The sequence below is a fragment of the Platalea leucorodia genome (genome assembly GCF_965183815.1).
Source record: "Platalea leucorodia genome assembly, chromosome: 4".
Classification (NCBI taxonomy): Eukaryota; Metazoa; Chordata; class Aves; order Pelecaniformes; family Threskiornithidae; genus Platalea; species Platalea leucorodia.
This window is the reverse complement of record NC_138826.1, coordinates 70484932-70504448: the sequence shown is the minus strand read 5'-3', so window position 1 is coordinate 70504448 and position 19517 is coordinate 70484932. Positions and strand designations below refer to the sequence as shown.

The window sequence follows — 19517 nt, the reverse complement described above, 5'->3', positions numbered from 1 at the left end:
GAGCAAAGAGCTCCTAATTGTGGAGAGGAATAACCACCCTCTCACCTCCCCTGGGTGTTTTTTTTTTTTTTTTTTGCTTAAGACCTAATGAATACATCGCTTTCTATCCCGTATGGAGCGCACGGGCAGCGAGCTCTGGTGGCCTCTGTACAACGCTTTGATCGGCCAAAGGACCTCTCGTTTTTCCTAGCCGGGAATAAACCGCCGTCACTGGCTGCCTGCACGTAGGCAACCCAGGCGCACGGAGATAAGGAACCATCTGCTTTTATTTGCATCCAAGTTTTTAACCGTCAGAAGTGGTTCACCCGTACACCAGGCTCTGAGGGTAGATGAGGAGCGGGGGGTGTAAGCATCAGCCCCAAGCCCCTGGGGTTGGCGCAGTGCCACGGGCTGACCGCAGAGCCTCCAGCCTTAAAAACCAGGCAGCCATTATCAGGGCAACGCAGTGATGGGGAGGCGAGAGCGGGGGGAGGCAGGCAGGGAGGAGGGCAGATGCTTTACCTAACTTTAGCCAGCTGAAAATTAGGGGTCTAATCTCAGCTGGTCACCTGGGCAGCTCCTGCAGCCGACCAGGGCTGCTCAGCCTCCTCTGGTGGGTGCCACTGCCAGCAGGCAAACACCCTCTCCCCTATGTGTGTGGGGTTCCGACCCTTTCATCCAAACTAGCTCCCTAATTTTTAGCCAGTCAAAATAGGAGGAAGATCCCGTGCCCCCAAGTGACTCAGTGGAGGGACGGCGTACGGGTGGTCACAGCTCATCAGGCTGCTGCTGGCCTTGCACATGGCGGGGATCCCAGTCAAGGTAACCCTTAAGCTCCCCACTTGATGCTGGAAAGCACCCCTTGAACCCTGCACTGTTACAGCGATGCGCCCTTAACATGAGCTGGCCAGGATCGAGAGGTGTTTTCGGCCCCTGGCGGATGCCACGGCTGGAGGCGGGAAGCAGATGCTGCAGGGCAATGCAAGCCCTGCTGCTTCTGGGAAGTGGGGCCCAGCACCACCAGCACCCCACTGCAGGCAGCATAGTGGGGCTCATCCAGAAGGAAAAATTATTCCCATGGGCCACCCAGTCCCCCATGCCCAGCTTGGGCTCGTGCCTGTATTTTTGGCCACAGGAACCTGCTACCATGCCCAGGGTGGGGTGGGTTACCCCCCACACCCCCTTTTCTCCTTGAGAAGAGCTACCCAACTGCTCCAAGCCTCCTGTGCCTCCCATTTCTGGCATTAGGTGGCAGAGAAATTGGGAAATACTGCTTCTCCAATGAACCCCAGAGGACAGAGCCTGGCAGAGGAATCCTCTCCGTAATCCCATTTACCTTCCCCTCCTTCCCCATGCTGTGTTCAACTGGACCCCGCAAGGATTTATGCACCTCCAGCTGTGGATTTTGTCTTAATTGGTCAAACTGCATCCATCATGGAGGTGCTATGGATCCGCCAGGTAACAACCCCTGCCTTGTAGGGGCAGGACGGCTGTTCATCGGCATCCGAGCGCACCGGGGCACTTCTGGCAACTAATGCCAGCGACAACATTTTATTTTGCCTCGTTTCCATTTTCAAAGAGAGGCTCAAAATCCCCAGCAGTGGGACGTGGCCTCACTGGCACTCACATCCAAGTGCTCCAGTGCTTTTTTGAGTGGCAAAACAGGGAAATTAGCTGATTTTCCAATCGTGCTCATCAGAGCTTCAGCCCTGAGCCCTTGGCGTGCAATGCAGCGGTGGTCAGCCCAGTGCGAAGCCTGGCCACCGCTAACAGCAGAGCGGGCTTTAATGATGCCAATAAATGGCGAAGGGGCATTGCCTCTGGCTGCTCAACTGATTACCATTGTTTTAAAAGATGTACGAGCTGGTTTTTAAGGGCAAGCTCATGCGAGCCGGCATGCTGGCTCTCATGCGACCAGGGTGCCCGCATGGCTGCGGTTTGCTCCGCGCTTGAGGCTGGGACATTTCTCGCAGTCACAACCCAGCTGAGAGCAAGCGGATGGGGTACAAGCATCGCTTTGGAATGCTTTTTGGGTTCTGCCGGCCATCACGCCTGTCGCCCGCGGGCATTTTGGTTGTCTCCTCTCCCCACCCAGCTCCCCTGCACCCAGGAGATAGCAATGCAGAGACGACAGGGAGGCCATATCGCCCCGCCGCAGGGGAGATGGGGGCTGCCTGATTAATGCCGCACCAGTTTGGGAGGCGGCGGTCCCCCATCACCCCGGGACGACGGGACGCTCCTGCCCGGCTGGCAGCTGATCTGCAGCCGTAGAGCCTCGAGGAGGGGCGGCTTGGCCGCATGTCAGGCACCCGCACATTTTGCCCGCGCTTACGTGACACGTTTATCGGGGTCACCAGCCCCCAGTCAGGAAGGGGAAAAAAAAACCAAAAAACCAAGAAAAACATACCACGCCAAAGAAGCAACCCAAACAAACACAAGATACCGAACCCCTCAGCGAAGGGGCTGTCGAGCCGCAGGCACCAGCAGTCTGCGGTTCACCCCTCACTCACCCTCCGCTTGCCCCCAGTGCCCCACTTTTGGGGGTTTCCTCCCCCAGAGGTAGGTATGACCACACAGACTGTTGCTTCAGCACTTATTTTTTCTTAAAACCACGCACACATCCCTCAACTCGCAACACTGTACCCCGAACCCTACTTTTTTTCCTCTTCTCTTGGTCCCTACCAATCCCCCATGGCAAGACCAAGCCCTGCAGCCTGGAAGCAGTTGCCCTGAGCTGCTCTATTGCCTCTTGCCTTGCTTCCCATCCCAGGGCCCCGGCATCCCGAATGCTCGCCCTGTCCCATACTTGATGGCAACAGCCACGTCCTGCTGGGAGGCAGAGGGAAAAGCCTGGACCTTGGGCAGTGCAGGGACGGGAGGGTTTCTAGGCCAGAGGCAGGAGGCCAAGCAGCAGTGAGAGCAAGCCCTGGCTCTGCACAGGCGCGATGGGGAGCCGGCTGCTGAGCTCAGCGTGGGGCCTCTTGCACCATCCGCTGGGTTGCCCAAGGGCCTCGTGCACGTGACGAAAGCCTGCAACCCAGTTTTACCGGAATTTGTGACTTACGAAGCAGCTTGCCTTACCTAGGGAAAGCAGTCGCTGCAGCCGTGCCCGTGGATGAGGGGGTCTGTACTTGCCTGCACCCCCTTGCCCCAGGGGCCACTGATACCACAGCGAGGTTATCACATGCTGAGTGAAGGCGTGCTGCCCTAACTCTCCTCATTGTGGCTGCCACCACATCCTTACACCCTGCTCCCATCCCCACGCCTCGCAGTACTCCAGCCTCCCAGCCGACGCATCCGTCACCTCCATCCGAGGGTCCTCCTCGAGCCCTTTGCCTTCCCCTCTTCAGACGGCACCTCCAGCCTCGGCACAAGCCCACAATTAGGGCTCTTCCGTAATTGCCAGCAGCCTCTCTGCAGAGCAACAGCTCACGTTTACATTGGGATGGGGCTGAACAAGGAGCAGTCACCCCAGGGTCCTCCATCCTGCCAAAAAAGCAAAGTGCTTCACCCAAAAACACTAGAAGAAAAGCATTTGAGATCCCTCTGCTCTCCCCCAGTATATGGTATTTGCAGCACCACCTGCCCCCCCCAATACTGGATTTACTAACACAGCCCAGGCTCAGCTCTTGCTCCATGGGGCTGAGGGTCCATGTGGGATTTTCAGAGTGGTGTCGTGGATTATTTCTGCCCCCAGACCCCAAGGTGGAGCAGACAGCTGGATAAGGGCACTGCAGGGCTCCTCTTGCTCTCCAGCTGGGGGTGCTCCCACTGCTTTCCCTTCCCAAATCCAGAGGAAAAAAATGACCTGGAAAAATGACACCCCCCCGTACCAGGTTAGGGACATGCACCCCTTGACAAACACATTTTTCTCAGCGAAAGGGGAAGATTTTATTAAGTTAAAAGTTGAAGGGCGTAGCAGAGCAGCAGCAGCTGCCACCTTGGGGGGGGCTGGCTCCGGCGGGTGCAGTAGCAGCCTCACAGCTCCTCTTCCCCAGAAAGGAGAGACTCCATGCCTCTGGGCTCCTGCCAGTTCAGGTTCTTGAAGGAGCCAAAGGACAGTCACGGAGAGAGCTCGATCATGCGGACTCTTGCCAAGGTCTCCTCTTTCAAAAGTCCCAGGCAAGCACATCCATGGCAGACTGCCCCGGCGGCTCCCTCCTATGGCTTGCATGTCTTCTTCACAGGTCCCTGGGGGTGGCACGGGTGGGGGAGTGTGGTCGTCGCCGTACATCCCAGGGGGGCCGCGAAGATATTTGGAAGAGAGGGAATATGTGCCGAAGGTGGCTACGTGGCCGGGAGCAATGGGGCTGGGGAGGGGGGGGAAACCAGATTCTCCTTTTCAGGTTAGAAAATGCTGGTGATGTAGTAAAAGTTTTCCCCCTCCTCTTCCCCTTCTTCCCCAGGGGGGAAAAATTCCTCTATAAAATATACTTTTCACATATAAAATCCTGAAGAAGGTGCATGTAAGGAGCCAGTCCAAACAATGTGCTCAGGTATGCAGGCAAAAGGGGTTCATCAAAAAAGCTTTGGGAGGGGAGTGAGGAGGCTGGGGGGTGGGTGGGATTCCTTGCCAAGGCAATAACGGATGGGATTCAACCTCCCCCTCCCCGCAAGTGAGGAATGGAGCAAATACAAAACAAGAACAGATAAACAAACGAAGAGCAGACCTAGAGGGAGACAAAACCAGAAATGGTTTAGAAAGACTCCACCAAGCACAGAAATGCTGTCCCTTCCGCTCCCCTGGGAGATGGCTGTCTGGCGCCCTGCTACAGACCCACTCATCTCGGCACCCACCAGCAAGCGCTGGCAGAGCAGGGTGACCCCAATCCCGATGGCCACGACATCCAAGCAAGAAGCAGAAGCGCTCCAGACAACGGGACACCTTTGTTCCTGTCACCCTGCTTCCCTCCCCAGCTGCGGGCAGGGATGCCCGCAGGCGAGTGTGGGAGGAGGGCTGAGTCTAGTCAGGGCTGCTTTGATGCAGACCTAAAATTTCCGTGCTGCGATAGGGAAACCACTTCAAAGGTGAACGCAGCAGAAACATCACCTACGTAGGCAGCACATAATTGCCCCCATGCTGTCACCCAAGCCACAGGGCGAAGGCCAGCATGTGGCTGGCTCCCACCTCCTGGTTGAGCAGCGCTTGGTGCTGGCTGCAGGAGCATCAAGAGCAGCACAGCGAGAAGTGGGCTGGGGACCTTGGGAGAACATCAGGGACAGCAGGAGGGGCAGAGGTGCAGGACGAGAGGATGCAAGAAGCAGAGAAGGAAGAGTTTAAGCCTAAAGTCTCAGCACTGAGTGGAGCAGGAGGAACCGGCAGCTTCCATCCCCCTGTCAAAGTGGGGCAGCCAGTTTCAGCCACCTGCACCCGCAGGGGACATCACAGCATCCCCGGTGCTCACCGTTACTCGCCGACGCTGTTGCACAGCGACTCCTTCTCCTGCAGAGCTGCCATGGCCAGGCGCAGGTGCTCCTTCAGCTGCTCGATCTCTCGCTCCGAGCGCACCTTAATGTGATTCAGCTCTGCATAGACGTCTTGGTATTTCCCTGAGGCAAATCTCTTATCCTGCCAGGGCAGGGAGAGGGGTCAGCAGGTTTTAGGGCTGATATTATTTAGGGAGGGGGGTGGCAAGGTGAGCCCAGCAGGAGAAGGGCCAGCAGGTGAGGAGAGGAGAGCCAGCCCTGGGTTTGAAGCCCATCCCAATTCAGGCCACGCAGAAACCATTCAGAAGAAGAGTGTGGAGGTAGGGCTTCCCAAACCCCAGGCTGGGGAGGAATGCAGTCATTGGTCTTGCAGCAGTGGGGATCTGCAGCATCGGACTGAGGAGGTGATGTGGGCTTTACCATAGCTGTGTGTTTTTGGGCCAGCTGTATGGGAAAAATAAACCCACCAGAGATGCAGGCTGCTGAAAGGGCTGGTCCCAGCCACTTATACAGCAAAAAGCTTAAGTGAGAAAGTTGTAAAATCCTGGAGCATCACTGAGTCTCAAAGCCTCTTTCATGTTTCCCTTTGGCAGGGGTCTTTGAAAATCCCTCTGCAGGAGCTGCTGCCAGTGGAGGGAGCAGCACACCCAGCAATGATGCCCAAGGACACACGTCCACCCAGCGAGGGGACAACTAGGGGAACAGAAGGTGGCTGGCAAAGCGGAGTGCTGGGCAGGCTTCATCCGGGCTTCCCACCTGGGAAAGAAGGGCTCCTGGCTTGTCCATGCTTATATGTACATACATCTGGGGAAACCAGCAGCAAACTCTCCGTGATATTTGCCTTGTACAAGGTAAGTCTACGCCAGCCCACGCTGTTCGGAGCACGTGGTTGCTATGTGCTCGGGAGCGAGCAGGGACGAGGAGCACAGGTGACAAGAGTGTTTGGCCTGAGCATCCCATCAAGCCCAGCCGAACCTTGCTGACATGCAGCCCTGCTGCTCCCCTCCCTCCCCTCTCCTGCTGCTTTCCCAATGCCTCCCAGAAAACACTGACCTTTTGCATCATCTGCAGCTCCTCCCGGAGGCACTGCACCTCTTTTTTTAGGTATTGGAGCTCGTTCTCCTTCACCCGCAACAGCACCTGGGCCGGGGAGGGGGGAGAGAGGAACGAGAGGTGACTCAAGAGCCACCGCCTCGGAAAGGCTGGCGGGCCCCAGCGCAAGCACGGCAGTGGAAAAGGAAGGAAGGGCCAGGAGGGCTGGGGCAGGAAGCGTCGCGAGCGCCCCGGGAGAGCGGCGGAGGGGAAGCTTGCGTACCTCCTTCCTGCGCCGGCCCCGCTGCTCCATCCGGCACCCCCCTCCCACCCGCTCCAAGCCAAAACCGCGGTGAGGAGGAGACCCCCGGCACGGGGTGGGGATGGAGGCAGCGGGGCAGCTTCGGGGCGCCGCCATACCTCCAGCTCGCAGGAACTCCGCTCGTTGTTGTGTGGAGAGCGGTCCCCAGAGCCCCGCGATGAAATAAAGCTTCGCAGCTTCCCGATCTCATCCGAGAGGCGGGTCTGCAGCTCCTGTGGGAAAAAACAAAAGATGTCAGGGTAGCCAGGGCATGGGCCTCTCCGCTGTCCTGACCTCTCCATCTTCATGCCAGCCCTACCCCCAGCTCAGAGACCTCCTTATAACCCTCTGCCCATACGTGACGGCAGCACCTACAACCAGCAGCAAAGAATACACTCGCAATATTAAACACCATAGTTAAGACAGGCCCATCTACAGCCTCTAACTCTTAATTTTTTTTCTTTCTGATGATAAAATCTCAGAAGGGAAGAAATACGAACAAATAGGGGAGTTTTAATAGAGGGGCTGTGCTGTGCAAGGGAGGAACGTGCTCTGCGGTCTCTACTGGCAGGGAAAGCCCCTCTCTTGCCTGGTTTTTCCGGAGGAGCTCCTTCCCCTCCTGCTGACAGCGCAGCAGCGTCTGCTCCCGCTCTTCTGCCTTCTGGGTGAGCTCCCCAATTTCCAAGCACTTTTGGGAGTACTGTTCAGAAAGCACCTGCAGCTCCCGCTTCAGGGAATCCACATCCAACCTGTCAAAGAAGCACCAGCTCATCGCTGCCCCGCAATCCTCGCTGGCCCCTGGCATCGCCTTCCCCCCTGCCACGGGCAGCCTCTGCCCACATCACTCATTGGCACAAAATAACGTCCCCTGTGGACCAACGCTTCAGTTCCCACCTTCCCGCACGTGAGCGTGATGCTTCTAGGAGCTTTAAGCCATGCAGGAGAAATGGAGGAGCTTTCCGTAAAGAAAATAGAGGGAAGAAGCCATAGGGAAGACAGAGGTGCTATAGGGAAAATAGCCAAGCAGGGGATAAACCTCCCTGCCCTACAGCTCCAGCAGCCCTGGCAATCACTGTTGGACACCCACCGCCCCCAGGGAGGGAGCTGGGGAGGTGGCAGGGGGGACAGCTAGGGGCTACGGCCGCAGATGGGGTGCGGTGACACCAGCACCGGGCAGCAGCATTGGGCAAGGGGAGCGGGAGAGGTGGTTTCTTACTGGTGCTGCTTCTGGAGGGCATCTGAGACTGAGCCGCACTGCTGGAAGCTTCGCGTCCTGCCCAGCTCCTTATTCATCTCCTCCCGGTGGGCTTTCTTCAGTGCCTCGATGGCTGCGGAGGGTGACAATGGGAGATGGGGGATCAGGCTGTGCCAGCTCCGGCACATCTTGGGGAAACCAAGCCAGGGAACCAGCCAAGCTCTTGCTGCTGCAGGCTCCCAGACCTATCTTTGCAAGTTCCCCCTCCATCCCTTCTGCCCTCGGAGCAACCCCACCTTCTCCACACCTCAGGATCATCCTGATGCACCAAGCGCTGCTAAGGAGACTAACACAGGGCAGCATGGGAGATCCCTGCCACCTCTGCCAGTCCTGCCTGCCTTCAAGAAGGTGCTGAGCATCAGCCTCACACCAGTAGGGTCAGCAGCATGACTCCAGATGACTGGTTTCTCACAAGAGACATTTGGAAGAGGCGGGAGGGACCCACCTGATCAAGGGCACGGCTTGGTGTCCGCTCCTACCTGCTGCTGTTGCCGCAGCCTCCTCTGCCAGGAGCCGCTCCTTCTCCTGTCGCAGCCGCTCCAGCTCCCGCTGGTGGTGCCTCTGGAGCTCCTCCATCACTTGCTGGTGGGACGACTCCATCTCGGCGAGGCTGCGCTCGCAGGCCTCCTGCCGTGCCAGGGAAAGGAGGGTGAGGGACTCAAAGGTCCTAGGCATGCAGGGGCTCAGGCCACAACAGGCACCTGGCTGGGCTGACATTTGGCTTTGCAAACCTCACCCAAGTCCAGGGCCATTTTGAGAGAAGCAAGACCAATTCAGAAGAAAAAGTGAAAGTGAGGTGGCACTTTTATCACAGAACACAACCATTTGACAGGGCCACACATCTTGCAAGCCCCCCATGCTATGCAGAGGAAGAAACATTCCTCTTGCTCTTCTTAAAAGTGAAGCAGCACGACAGGAACGTTTCTCTTGGGCCAAGAGCTGGGAATAATGTACCCAGCATCCCAGATCATACCCCTCCACCAGGCTGCACTGCCTGGCTGGAGGAGATCAACAGCGGGAGCCACGTCTCAGTATCTGCCTTTTAAATGAAGCAGCATCCCCCAGAATCAATGAAAACTGAGCCTCTTCTCCTGAAAACTGACACCCCTGCACTGTCCTGTGGCCCGATGGAGGCTGCCAAAGAGCCCTCCCCAAAGCCTCATGGTTAGGGATCCTCCTCGCACGGCTTGCCCTCCCTTCTGATGGCTCTGAGACTGAGGGGATGGTTCTTTCAACACCAAGTGCTGTAGTTAACTGGTGTTACAGCAAAGCAAGCGCCTCCCACCACGGAGCTACGCCTCCGCTCTCCCTGCAGACCCTAGCAGCACCACCCCAAGCCCCTTGGAAAGGACTTACCACCAAACCGTGCCAGAGTATTATTTTAAAAAGCGAAGGCCTCTAAGATGTCAGCAAAGAGCCAAGAAGCCATCACATCCCCCAACAGCCCCCTGCTCTCCCATTCCTTCTCCTGGTACTAAGGCAAAGGCTGATATTAAGGGCGCTGCAACATGCTGTGGGAATGCAAGTCCTTGCTGGCTGCTCCCCCCTACTGAGATGGGGAAGCTGGGAAGCTTCACAGGTCAACCAAAGGAGAGGAAAAGGCGAGGGATCAACTTAGTGATCTGCCCATGGGCTGGCTGCGAACCTTAGCAGACTGAGAATGAGCCCAGGCGTGAAATGCTGGCCTTTTGAGCCAAGTTCTTAGGAAGATAAGGTGCCATTCCTCCCCACTCCTTTTGCTTTTTTTGACCATAAAGAGGCCTGTGAGCTGTAAATATTAAATCAACATGACAGAGCGACGGGTACCTGGTAGGGTTGGGCACCGCGGGACTCACGGGTTTCTTTCTACAGCCAATCCACTGCAACGGGCTTCACCAGCCCCAAGTTCCTTCCCCCTCCCTGGTATCTTTCAACACATATGGCAGATCCTGAAATCCCCACAACGTGGTGGAACGGCAGCCACCCCCCAGGAAATCCCTGCGGGATGTGACCCCGCTTGCTTTGGATGAGTACATGGTGGGGAAAATAAATAAACAAAGAGAAGTGAGAGGCCGAAGCCTGAACAAACTCTGCTTTGCAGGCCTCCCCATGTGCCGTCCCAGCAAACAAACGGGCTCTGCTGTCAAAGTGACCTTCAGGGCTCAGGTGGCTGTGGCAGGGACAGGAGCTCCCCAGGGCCTGACGGGCTGCTTTGAACGAGGGATTCAGGAACCCCTGTTAGCAAGAACTGCATGGGGCAAGCTGCAAACCACCAGGGAACGTGCGGTGGCTCGGCTGGAGACCCAGAAAGCTGCTGACCCACTCCTGAGCAATGGGGACGGCTCACCGCCCCAGCCCAGGCCAGGCCAGCATCGTGCCCACGTACAAAGCAGGGCACAGATCCTGCACTCCTCCCCTAACTCTCCTCCTCCTTCTCCCTGTTTATTCTCTGGGCCCTTTAAGGCCAGGCAACACACACCAGCCTTTATATAACTAACATTGATTACAAATGAGCCCAGTTAGGGTCACCATGGCAACCCAATGATTAGCGATACCTACTCAGCAATGAGCTGAGTCCTGACATTTCCCAGTTTGGGACTGGGAGTGACTCCATGGTCCCGTGTCCGGCGCCCTGCTCACCTGTGAGATGTATCCCCGGGGCACGTGGCCGTCTCCCTGGGATTTCGCCGCCTCCCGAAGGCTCTCATTTCGGGCCTGGCAGGACTCCAGCTGTGCTCGCAGCGACTGGACCTGTGCCACGGAGGGGAGAGAGATACTCAGCCAGGGGTGGAAAAGTGCCGCGACCCAACTGATGTGCTGCATCTGAACCCCGGGTTTAGGGATGGGGAGGACCACACACAGCCAAAGGAGATGTCTGCTTCCCATGGGAATGGCAGACCACCAAGGGACCAAACCGGCAAAGCCGGCCCCAGTCCAGTAAGTGCTAGCAAGGAGGGGAGGAGACATCCCAACTTCCACAGGTGGATCCAGGCTGGAGCAAACCACCACTGCGCATCTAGCTGGGATGACAGACAAGCGCAGGGCTCCTTTCAAAGGCTGGCAGGTGAAGCGCTTACAGGCTTGGGAACAGCCAGAGAAGACAGGCTGTGGATGTACTCCTGGGAAACACAAACTCCACGCAAGCAGTGCCACCAACTAACTTATCCTGGACCAAAACATGGCCTGGGGAACCTCTCCAGGCGTGCGAGAGCAGGTCTCTGGCCTCGCATTACCTGGTTGAAAAAGCTCCCATGCACTCGAGGGGCGGCATATGGAGTCAGAAAGAATGAACATCTCTCTGCACCTCTGCCTTGCTCTCCTCCAGAGCCTCCTGCTGCCAGGGACCACACTAAGGGGCCACCAGAATACCAGTTTCAGAGAGGAGGGATGATCTTACCTCCTTTTTCAGCGCCTCGTTGGTGTCTCCGTGGCCCCCCTTGCTCTGGTTTAGCAGTGCTGTCAAGGGCACCCGCCGCGAGTCCTTCAAGGGCAGGCGTTCCAGCTCCAGCCACTTCTTCTCTATCTCCTCATTCAGCCGAATCCGCTGGTCCTCCGAAAGCGGGGGAGCAGGGAGGTCCTGCTCCCCCGCCTTACGGGAAGAGTCCCCCACCAGGCCATCACTATTTGGGACCCTGCCATCAGGGGTCTCGAACCATTTCCGCCTCTCCTCCGAACGGACAGCCAGATCCCGCTCCAGCTCCTCATGCTTAGGAGTTCGGTCGGAGATCCTCAAGCTCCCTCTTGTCCTCTGCGGGGACCCCTGATTCCCGGGGTCCTGTGGCAAGGGAGACAGCTCCACGTAGTCAAAGGCATGGCGCTGCCCATCCGCCTTCCAGTGACCGCCCTTAGAGTTCCCCTCGGAGCCCGAGCCCGGCCGCTGCTGCTGCTCCTCCGTCCGGAGGGAGCCCTTCTGGGGGATGCAGTTACGGAAGGAGTTCTCCTTATCGCAGTCTGAGAGCCTGAAAGCAGAGCAGCAGCTGGTGAAGGAGAGGTGCCGCGTGGGGAAGGAGCTGGCAGAGGCATCGCTAGCTGCCCAAGGCTCAGCTCTTGCTCAGTCCAGCCTTACAAAACCCCACCCTGAGCTTGGAGCTGGACTTGTAGCATCCCATCCCTTGGGGAAACGGGTTCCTCTATGGGGCAGGGAGGATTCGCCCCCAGTTCCAGCCATGCTGGTGGAGAAACCAGGCTAAACTGATGTGGTGAGGCAAAAAGTGGGTGCAAGACTGGAATCATCAGGCTCTCAACCGCCGCCACTGGATGGTGTCTCCAGGCCATGTTCAGGAGGAGTGGAGGGCAGGGCTGACCTGGGAGCGGCCGGATTTCCAGAGGGGCCTTTCCAGTCCCTGCCTGCCAGGGGAGAGGGGCAGCAAGAGAGGGAAGAGAAGCAGTGCGGGGCAGCTCTTACTTGGTGACATCCGGAGCACTGACTGGGCGCACGTTCTTCCTCAGGGCCTCAATCCAGTTGCGCCGGATGCCCGAGGTCATCGCCGACAGGGTGAAGACGGCATCCTTCGTCTGCAACAGGGAAGCAATGGAGGCCCTGTCAGAGCCTGACAGAGGCACAAGCAGCTCCCGCTCACTCCCCGAGACCCCCAGGCACCCACTCACATGGGTGGTGGACAGTGCCAGAGAGACCACGTGCTGTCTCGAACGCTCCCATGTTTTTGGGGTCAGGTGGAGGGGTGGGAGCAGAGACGTGCTCTTTGCGGGAAAGCCCGTCACACGTCCGCTGCGAGACCATCTCCAAGCAAAAGCAAAAGCAACTTTGCCGGCACATTTGGCCAAATGTGAGCTGGTACCATCCAGTCGTTCAGGTGCTGGGAGCTGGGCACCAGTGCTGGGGTACAGCAGGGAAACCCAGACCAGAAAGTGCTCAACCCTGCACACCCACTGGGTTTTGCACTGCCTTAGCAGCCATCTCCCACTGCTACGCTAAGTAGCTGAGGACGGGATTGTACTGGGGCCAGATCCGGAGCACAGGTTGTTACTCGGAGCATGGTCAGCCAGGCTACACTGAGATCTGCTGTGCTCACTGCTCCCTCCCCATGGCGCTAGAGAAGCTGCCTTGGCTGACAGGTCAAGTAAACACTCCTGACGTTTAACTTGGCTCCTGGGCTGCCTCCAGCATCACCTTTGGCCAGCCCTGCAAAGCCTCCTCCTCCCCCTTCCTTTGCAGACAGGCAGCACTCTTGTCCCTAAGCACTGCCACCCACGTGTCACCAACCAGCCCTGCTGGGCCACCATCCTGGCACAAGGTTTGCACGGCTTGCCTCTCAGCATCTTGGCAGGGGGAGGGAGTACGCATTCCCACCCGGTGTCCCTTGGTGCCGCTGCTCCGTGCCCATGTGGTGCTGGACACTCACGTGTATCTGGAAGCCGTAGTTGCGCTGCACTGCAAACTCTGTCACGTCCGTGCAGGAGCGGAGGTCTATTTCTCCGTCGAGGTCATCAGCCTGCAAGCACAGCGACCCGCTAGGACATCAGTGCAAACCCAACTTTGAAAAAGCCCCCATCACCTGCCAGCACCCTAACCAAAGCGCCCGCTGCCTCTGCCTTCACCCCACAGCTCTCCGGGAGACAGTCTCAGCTCCCTGGCACAGCATGGCCTCTTTTAACCTGAGCGGCAGCCAGCAGTGTGGATGGAGAGTGTCCGAGATGCCCAGCCACAGGACCAGCCCTCCTCCTCACCTCCCACCACTGACAGCCCCCCGAGGCTTCACCAGCCTGCCTCCAGACACCCATCCTCTTCCTCACCCCTTGGCAAAGAGCAGCTCGCCACCTCTGGCACCTTTCAGGGGGAGAGGATGGTGCCGCTTCTCCCGGGAGCACGCCGGTCATGCCAGGGCTGTGCTCCTCTCCCCCCGACCGGGAACGAAGAGAGGGCTGGAGAAAGGCTGGCCCTGCTTACCTCCTCCGCGTTCGAGTCCCGGTAATACCTCAGGCTCGAGTCGGTCAGCACGAACCAATGTTTCTTCCACTGCAGGCGGATCGGGCAGGGGGAGGGAAGGGAAAAGACAGGAGGGAAATGGATAGGCAGTTACCAGGGGAAGCGTAGGAACAGGGAGGGACGCTCTGCACAGGATCCTCTTGGCCTTCTCTTCCCCCTCCTCCACATCCCTTCTGACTCCCCCTCGTGCCCCTCGGCTGGGAGAGGGGCACTGGGTGAACCTCCGTGCCCGCACACAGGGCAAGGCACCTCCACCAAAGGCTCTCGCTGCCTTTCCCAACGGGAGTGACCTCAGCGAGGGAGGGGGAAGGGAATCTGCTGCTTGCTGGGGGATCTCTAGCAGCAGGGGCTGGGGGAAGAGGCAGACCCCCGCCTCGGGCTTACCTCTCCTGGCTCGTCCAGGATGGACATCCATCCCTTCTTGAAATTGAGGAGATCCGGCTGGAAAGGACAAAACAGAGGGTTACTGCCTGGGAGTGACCCACAAAAGGGCTTTTCATGCTGGGAGTGGAAGGCGAATCCCCAGTGGCAGAACAAGTGGGAACAGCCCGGCATTGCTTTTAGGAAACTCATGGGGGTGTAGGACCCAGTGGCGAAGGAGGACTGGATTTAGCTCTCAGCAGCAGGCAGTCGTTCCTGTAAGAGGAAGCAGGAGATAAGGAAAGAGGTTTAAAAAAAATTAAAGGAAAATATGCAGCAGGGAGGTTTCCACAAGGTGCCTCAGAGGTATTTATTTAGAGAAGGGGGAAGGCAGGGACAAGGAGAGCGGGCAGAAGGGACTGCTGTGCTGCTTGGCTCGGAGATGGAGGCAAAGTCGCAAAGAACCAGACACGCCTTGACCAAACCCTGGCCATCTGTGCCTCAGAGCTACGTCCCTCTGGTAACTTCACCACCAATCATTTATTAAAGATGCAAGCAGCTCTCCATGAAACAGCCCTCACCGCAAATGTATAGGAGGCAATTTAACAGCTGTGAAAACACATTGCCTTTAAACGATGTGCCCCAGGGTAGAGATGAAATCAGAGTCACAACTAGCGCTCGATCCTCTCCCAGACTCGACCCTCTCCAAGACTCAGTCCTCTCTGAGATGCTGGGGGCTCTTTCTGCTTACCACCCAGCTCTTTCTGCTCCCTCCCACTGCAGAGCCTGCCCTCTGCCCAGCCTCGGCCACAGCTACCGAAGATGAGGATGAACAGAGTTTCACCCAGATCACCCCGTGCTAGAAAGAAGTTTCCCCCCACTCCCTGCCTCCTCCTAACCTCACGCCACTGATGCAGCATCCCAACCAGTTTATCTCCTTCCCAAGGTGGAGTGCCGGAGAGCTGACTCAGGGGAACCGCTCTCCCTGGCTTTGCCCTCAGCCAAACAGGCTCAAGCTGCTCCTCCTCCCAACCCTGCTGGCTCTGGAGAAGTTGCACCACCAAATAATTCAGCCCAACACCTCTTCTCCCCAGGAAGCCAGAGTTTGCCGATCTGCCCCTTCTTCTGCAGCCGAACCAGGTGTGGACAGTGCTGGAGAGGTGACGGTGCCAGAGCTGGACCTCCCAGCAGTCTGCACCAGACCTGCCAGCCCCAGAGAAGCCACCAGCAGTCCCCACGTGCCACAACCACAACCTGAGACCGAGCTGGCGAGAAGGGGTGGCTTGGCGAGCCGTTGGCCACTCCGGGCCCCCTGAATGAGCCGGCAGCTGGCTGTGGCTGCCCCACAAGCCCAGCTCCCTGGCTGCCCAGCCGGGCCGAGCCTTCCTCTGCTTTCATCTCACTGAGCTGCTGCTCTTGGGTTACACCCAAGGTTACGGGGCGGCAAGAGCCCAGTACGTGCCGGCCCACCCTGGCGCTCCGACTATTGGTTTGAGCAGGCATGGGGAGGCCTGCCAAGGGGAGGGTCACCAGCTGCTACAGCTTCAGGCCTGGCCAGAAGCATCCGACAGTGGCCCCAAGCCACCCGGGAAGGGAGGCAGGCAGGGAAACCAGAGCGAAAGGGCGCGGGGGGCTCCCACACCTCACCTCCGGCAGAGGTGACTGGTGCTGCTGGCAGCTGGGAGACGAGGGGGATGCGTGCATCCCCATCCCTACGGACCCAGACGTCGCGCTGGCCCCGCTGCCACCCTGAAAAAGTGCCCTGAAAATGAATTCCTTCCCCGTGGCAGCAGCTCCACCCTTTTTCCCGTTATCCCTTCCAATCCGGTGACTTCAGCTCCGGCTGTGAACTGGGAGCGGTAGGAGGGAAGGAAAGGAGGCGAAACGTCAAGGCGCAACCTTCCCCCCTCCCGGGACGCACGTGCGCTCAGCAGAAGAGAGCCGGGCAGGCTCTGCAGAGGCAGAAAAACACGATAGGGAGAGAGGGAGCGAAAGGACTCCTAGCTGGGGCTGTTGTATGGATCAGCTGGGTCTCATCTTACTGAGGATTTACAATCCCAAAGCATAAGGTGCCAAAATAATGAATATTAATGGCAACTATGCTGCTGGGAAAACCGGCAAAGTCCTGCCAGAACTGCTGCCCTGACACAGTGCTGGGGCCAGAAAATCCTCCCGGAGGGCTTCTCTCAAGAGGGTGAATTGCACAGGGCTCCTGTTTTCCCTGCTGGCCCCATTTTCCCTGCCACCCCCCGATGCGGAGCCACAGCTCTGGAACTGGCTTTGAACTATCCTTGTCATAGTGGGGCCGGTACCATAGGACGAAGCATCAGTTGATGCATGAAGTGCTTAAAGCCACTTTTCTCCCCCTCCCCACAACAAAATCCAGCTTCCTCATCTGGCATAAAGAGTTCAGGATACCGGCAGAGAAGAGAGCAGGCTTCAAACCAAACCCCCCCATCCAGAGAAAAAGGCCCGGCGGTAGGAGGAGGAAACGTCCAGGAAAGCCAAACCACTGGGAGAAATCCGGGTGCTGGAGATGCAAGGATGCGGCAGGATGCACCCCCAGCACAATGCTCGGGGCTGCGGATGGCGAGGCTTTGGCTCAGGAGGTGGCAGCCGCGATTTTGCCTGGTTGCATCCGTACCCACCAGAGTGATATGTTCAGCCCCACAGCTGGGCAGGTAGAAGCACCAGAGGGTGTCCCAAGCAGCCAGGGACATAGGTGACACCTGGAAGGACTGGGTTACAACAGCAGGTTAAGGAGAGGCAGCTGCCTGCTCCGACTAAAGAAGGGCTACAGGGGAGGTGATAACAGCCTGCAAGTATCTGAAGAATGTAAACACCAAAGAAGGAAAGGGGACTGGGTGGGAGCGAAGGAATAGCTCCTGGGTGGTACAGGGGCACCAGGATAGAGAAGCAGAGAAGAGGCTGCAGCAGGCTGGGAAAGCTCGGTGTCCAAGGGGAGGGACGGGATGGTCAAGTGTGCTCCTTCCATCGCCAGCCTCTGCCACCACCGTGCCTCCCGCTCCCAAAAGCTCCTCAGGACCGCAGGTCCTGGAGCGATGCCTCCTTTCTCCTCCAAGAGACGGTGCAAGGGGCTCTCACCCTCCCGGAAAGCACAGTGTCTTCTCCAAAAAGGGAACCCGCTCCACAAGGCGCGGGCCCCAGGCCAAAACACAAAGCAAAACCGCTCCAGCTCAATTTGGTGGAAGAAAAACTGCTCCCAGGCTGGAGCACACATGCAGCTCCCGAACCTGTACGTGCTGCAAAAGCAAGCGGGCGACAGGCTCTCCCCTTCCCACCGCCCCCGTGTGAAACGCCGGCGGGCACAGCCCGGCCTGTCACCTCCATTACCCTACTGTGCTCAACAGCCCTCCTCTTGGGGCCGGCAGACGTCCGCACGGAGGAAGGCTCGCCCCAGGGGTGGGACGCTCCCTGCCCTAAAACCGCATCTGGTTCCCACAGGGAGCAGCAGCTCCCCACGCCCGGGGGGGATGCGGATTCCGCATCTGACTGCGGTCATCGGTGCGGTGAGCTCGGCAGGCCTCAGCCCGGTCCACGCTTACGTGCGGCGTTACCGATGTCTATGGGTGCTGCTAACAAAGCGACTCTACCGAGCGGCAACGGGGAGCCCTGCAGGGGAGCCCGGTGGCCACGGGGAAGGGAGGCAAGGAGGCACCGAGCCTCAGCCACGGCCTCGGATAGCCGGCGGGGCCAGAGTCCCCGGGGCAACAGCGGTGCCCGGGGCGGGCAGGGAGCGGAGGGACCCCGGGGAGGCGGCGGCTGACAGCTGGGGGCCCCGCCGGCCCCGCGCCCCTCCCCAGCCCCGCGGGGTCCCGCCGGGCACCCCCGAGGCCCGGCCGAGGGGGAGGAGAGCGGCCGGGTGGAGACCCCCCCCCCCGCCCAAACCCCAAGCCCCGAGGGCCGGTCCCGACTCACCGTCATGGCGGGGGCGCCGCGGCCGGCGGCGGGGCCGGGGCCGGGGTCGCGGCGGGGCCGGGCGCTGGCAGCCAGGGCGGCGGGGCGGCTTCAGCGGCCGGGCGGCTTCCGCGGCCCCACCATGCCCGCTCCGCCGCCCGCCCCGCGCTCCCCGCTCGCCTCTTTCCTCTTTTTTTTTAATTAAAAAAAAAAAAAAATTAAACGGGAGGGGAGGGGGGAAAAAAAAACCCACCCAAAAAAACTTTTCTTTCCTCCCCCCCCAAACTTCCTGGGAGGGCCCGGGCAGGCCAATGGCAGCCAGCCGCCGCCGCCCCGGCCCGCCGCAGCCAATGGAGCCGCCGAGGCGGGCGAGGCCGCCGGGCCGCACGGAAAGGGGGGGCCGGCCCCGGGGCGAGGGGCGGCGGCGGGACGGGACGGGACGGGACGGGACGGGACGGGGGCGATGCTGGGGCTGAGCCGCGTCCCCCTCCCTCCCCGCTGGCCCGGGCAAAGTTGAAGCCCAGGGAGGGACGGGCTGAGCCGCTCCCGCCCCGGGAAGGGACCGCCGGGAGCCCAGCCCGCCGCCAGGCAGGGTGTTCTTTCAGGCAGGGATTTTTTACAGGCAGGGATTTTAAGCACTCCCGATGCGTGTGTGCGCACAGCGGGGTCCTCACCTTCGCTCCCGAAGCTGCTCGGTTTTGTCCCCCGTCCCCCCAGATGAACCCCTAAAGCAGCGATTTGCAATCTTGGCCGAGGCGGTAGCAGGCCCCGGGGGGCCTCGGGTGCCCCCAGAGAGCCAGCCCGCCTAGGGAGGGGGAACTGCCGGAGAGGGTCCCGGTGGAAAGGGGGCAGGGGACTGCGCATCACGAAACGCCACGGTCCACTGCGCAGTTGCGCCGAGGCGATGCTTCTCTCTGCAAGCCAAAGCAAAGGCGCCTGGCACAGAGCGGGGCGCCCAAGAAACCTGGGGTAGGGGGGGTGAACCAGCCCCAGCTGTGCAGGGGGAGCTCAGGGGCAGGGAGGCGAGGGAAGGGACATCACCAGTTTCGAGTTTCAGAGGCTTTTGGGAGCCTCCTGCCCGGCTGCCGTTTGTCCTTGTATAAAGCGCAAAGCCAGGCCGTAGCAGGGGACAACCTGGCCAAGACGACTGACGCAGACGGAGGGGACGGCAGCAGGGACTCGGGCACAGCTGCCAGCTACGCAGGCTCCCAGGACACTTTCTGAGCCTTCCAAAGCCGCTCTCGCACCATTTTTGGTATCCCAGGAACGCCAACACAATTGACCGTATCTTCTTTCATGCTACTAAAGCCCACTTCATC

General features: G+C 59.1%; 1 protein-coding gene across 4 annotated transcripts; it reads right to left on the bottom strand.

Moving 5' to 3' along the window:
* Positions 1 to 794: 794 nt before the first annotated feature.
* Positions 795 to 18398, bottom strand: TRIOBP (TRIO and F-actin binding protein). Of its 4 annotated transcripts, none has more exons than XM_082309517.1 (14): positions 18220 to 18398; positions 14305 to 14361; positions 13882 to 13950; positions 13337 to 13426; positions 12379 to 12488; positions 11371 to 11932; positions 10614 to 10724; positions 8474 to 8621; positions 7956 to 8067; positions 7329 to 7488; positions 6859 to 6972; positions 6460 to 6546; positions 5385 to 5548; positions 795 to 3465 (listed from the first exon to the last, which is right to left on the bottom strand). In XM_082309517.1, exons 1-13 carry the CDS (start codon positions 18223 to 18225, stop codon positions 5387 to 5389), a joined length of 1788 nt encoding a protein of 595 aa, XP_082165643.1. In that variant the 5' UTR covers positions 18226 to 18398; the 3' UTR covers positions 795 to 3465; positions 5385 to 5386. The 4 variants fall into 4 exon arrangements, with proteins under 4 accessions (XP_082165643.1, XP_082165645.1, XP_082165642.1 ...); XM_082309516.1 differs by lacking the exon at positions 795 to 3465 and adding an exon at positions 3493 to 4649 and having other exon boundaries at positions 18220 to 18397; XM_082309518.1 differs by lacking the exon at positions 795 to 3465 and adding an exon at positions 3494 to 4170.
* Between the last annotated feature and the right edge of the window lie 1119 nt (positions 18399 to 19517).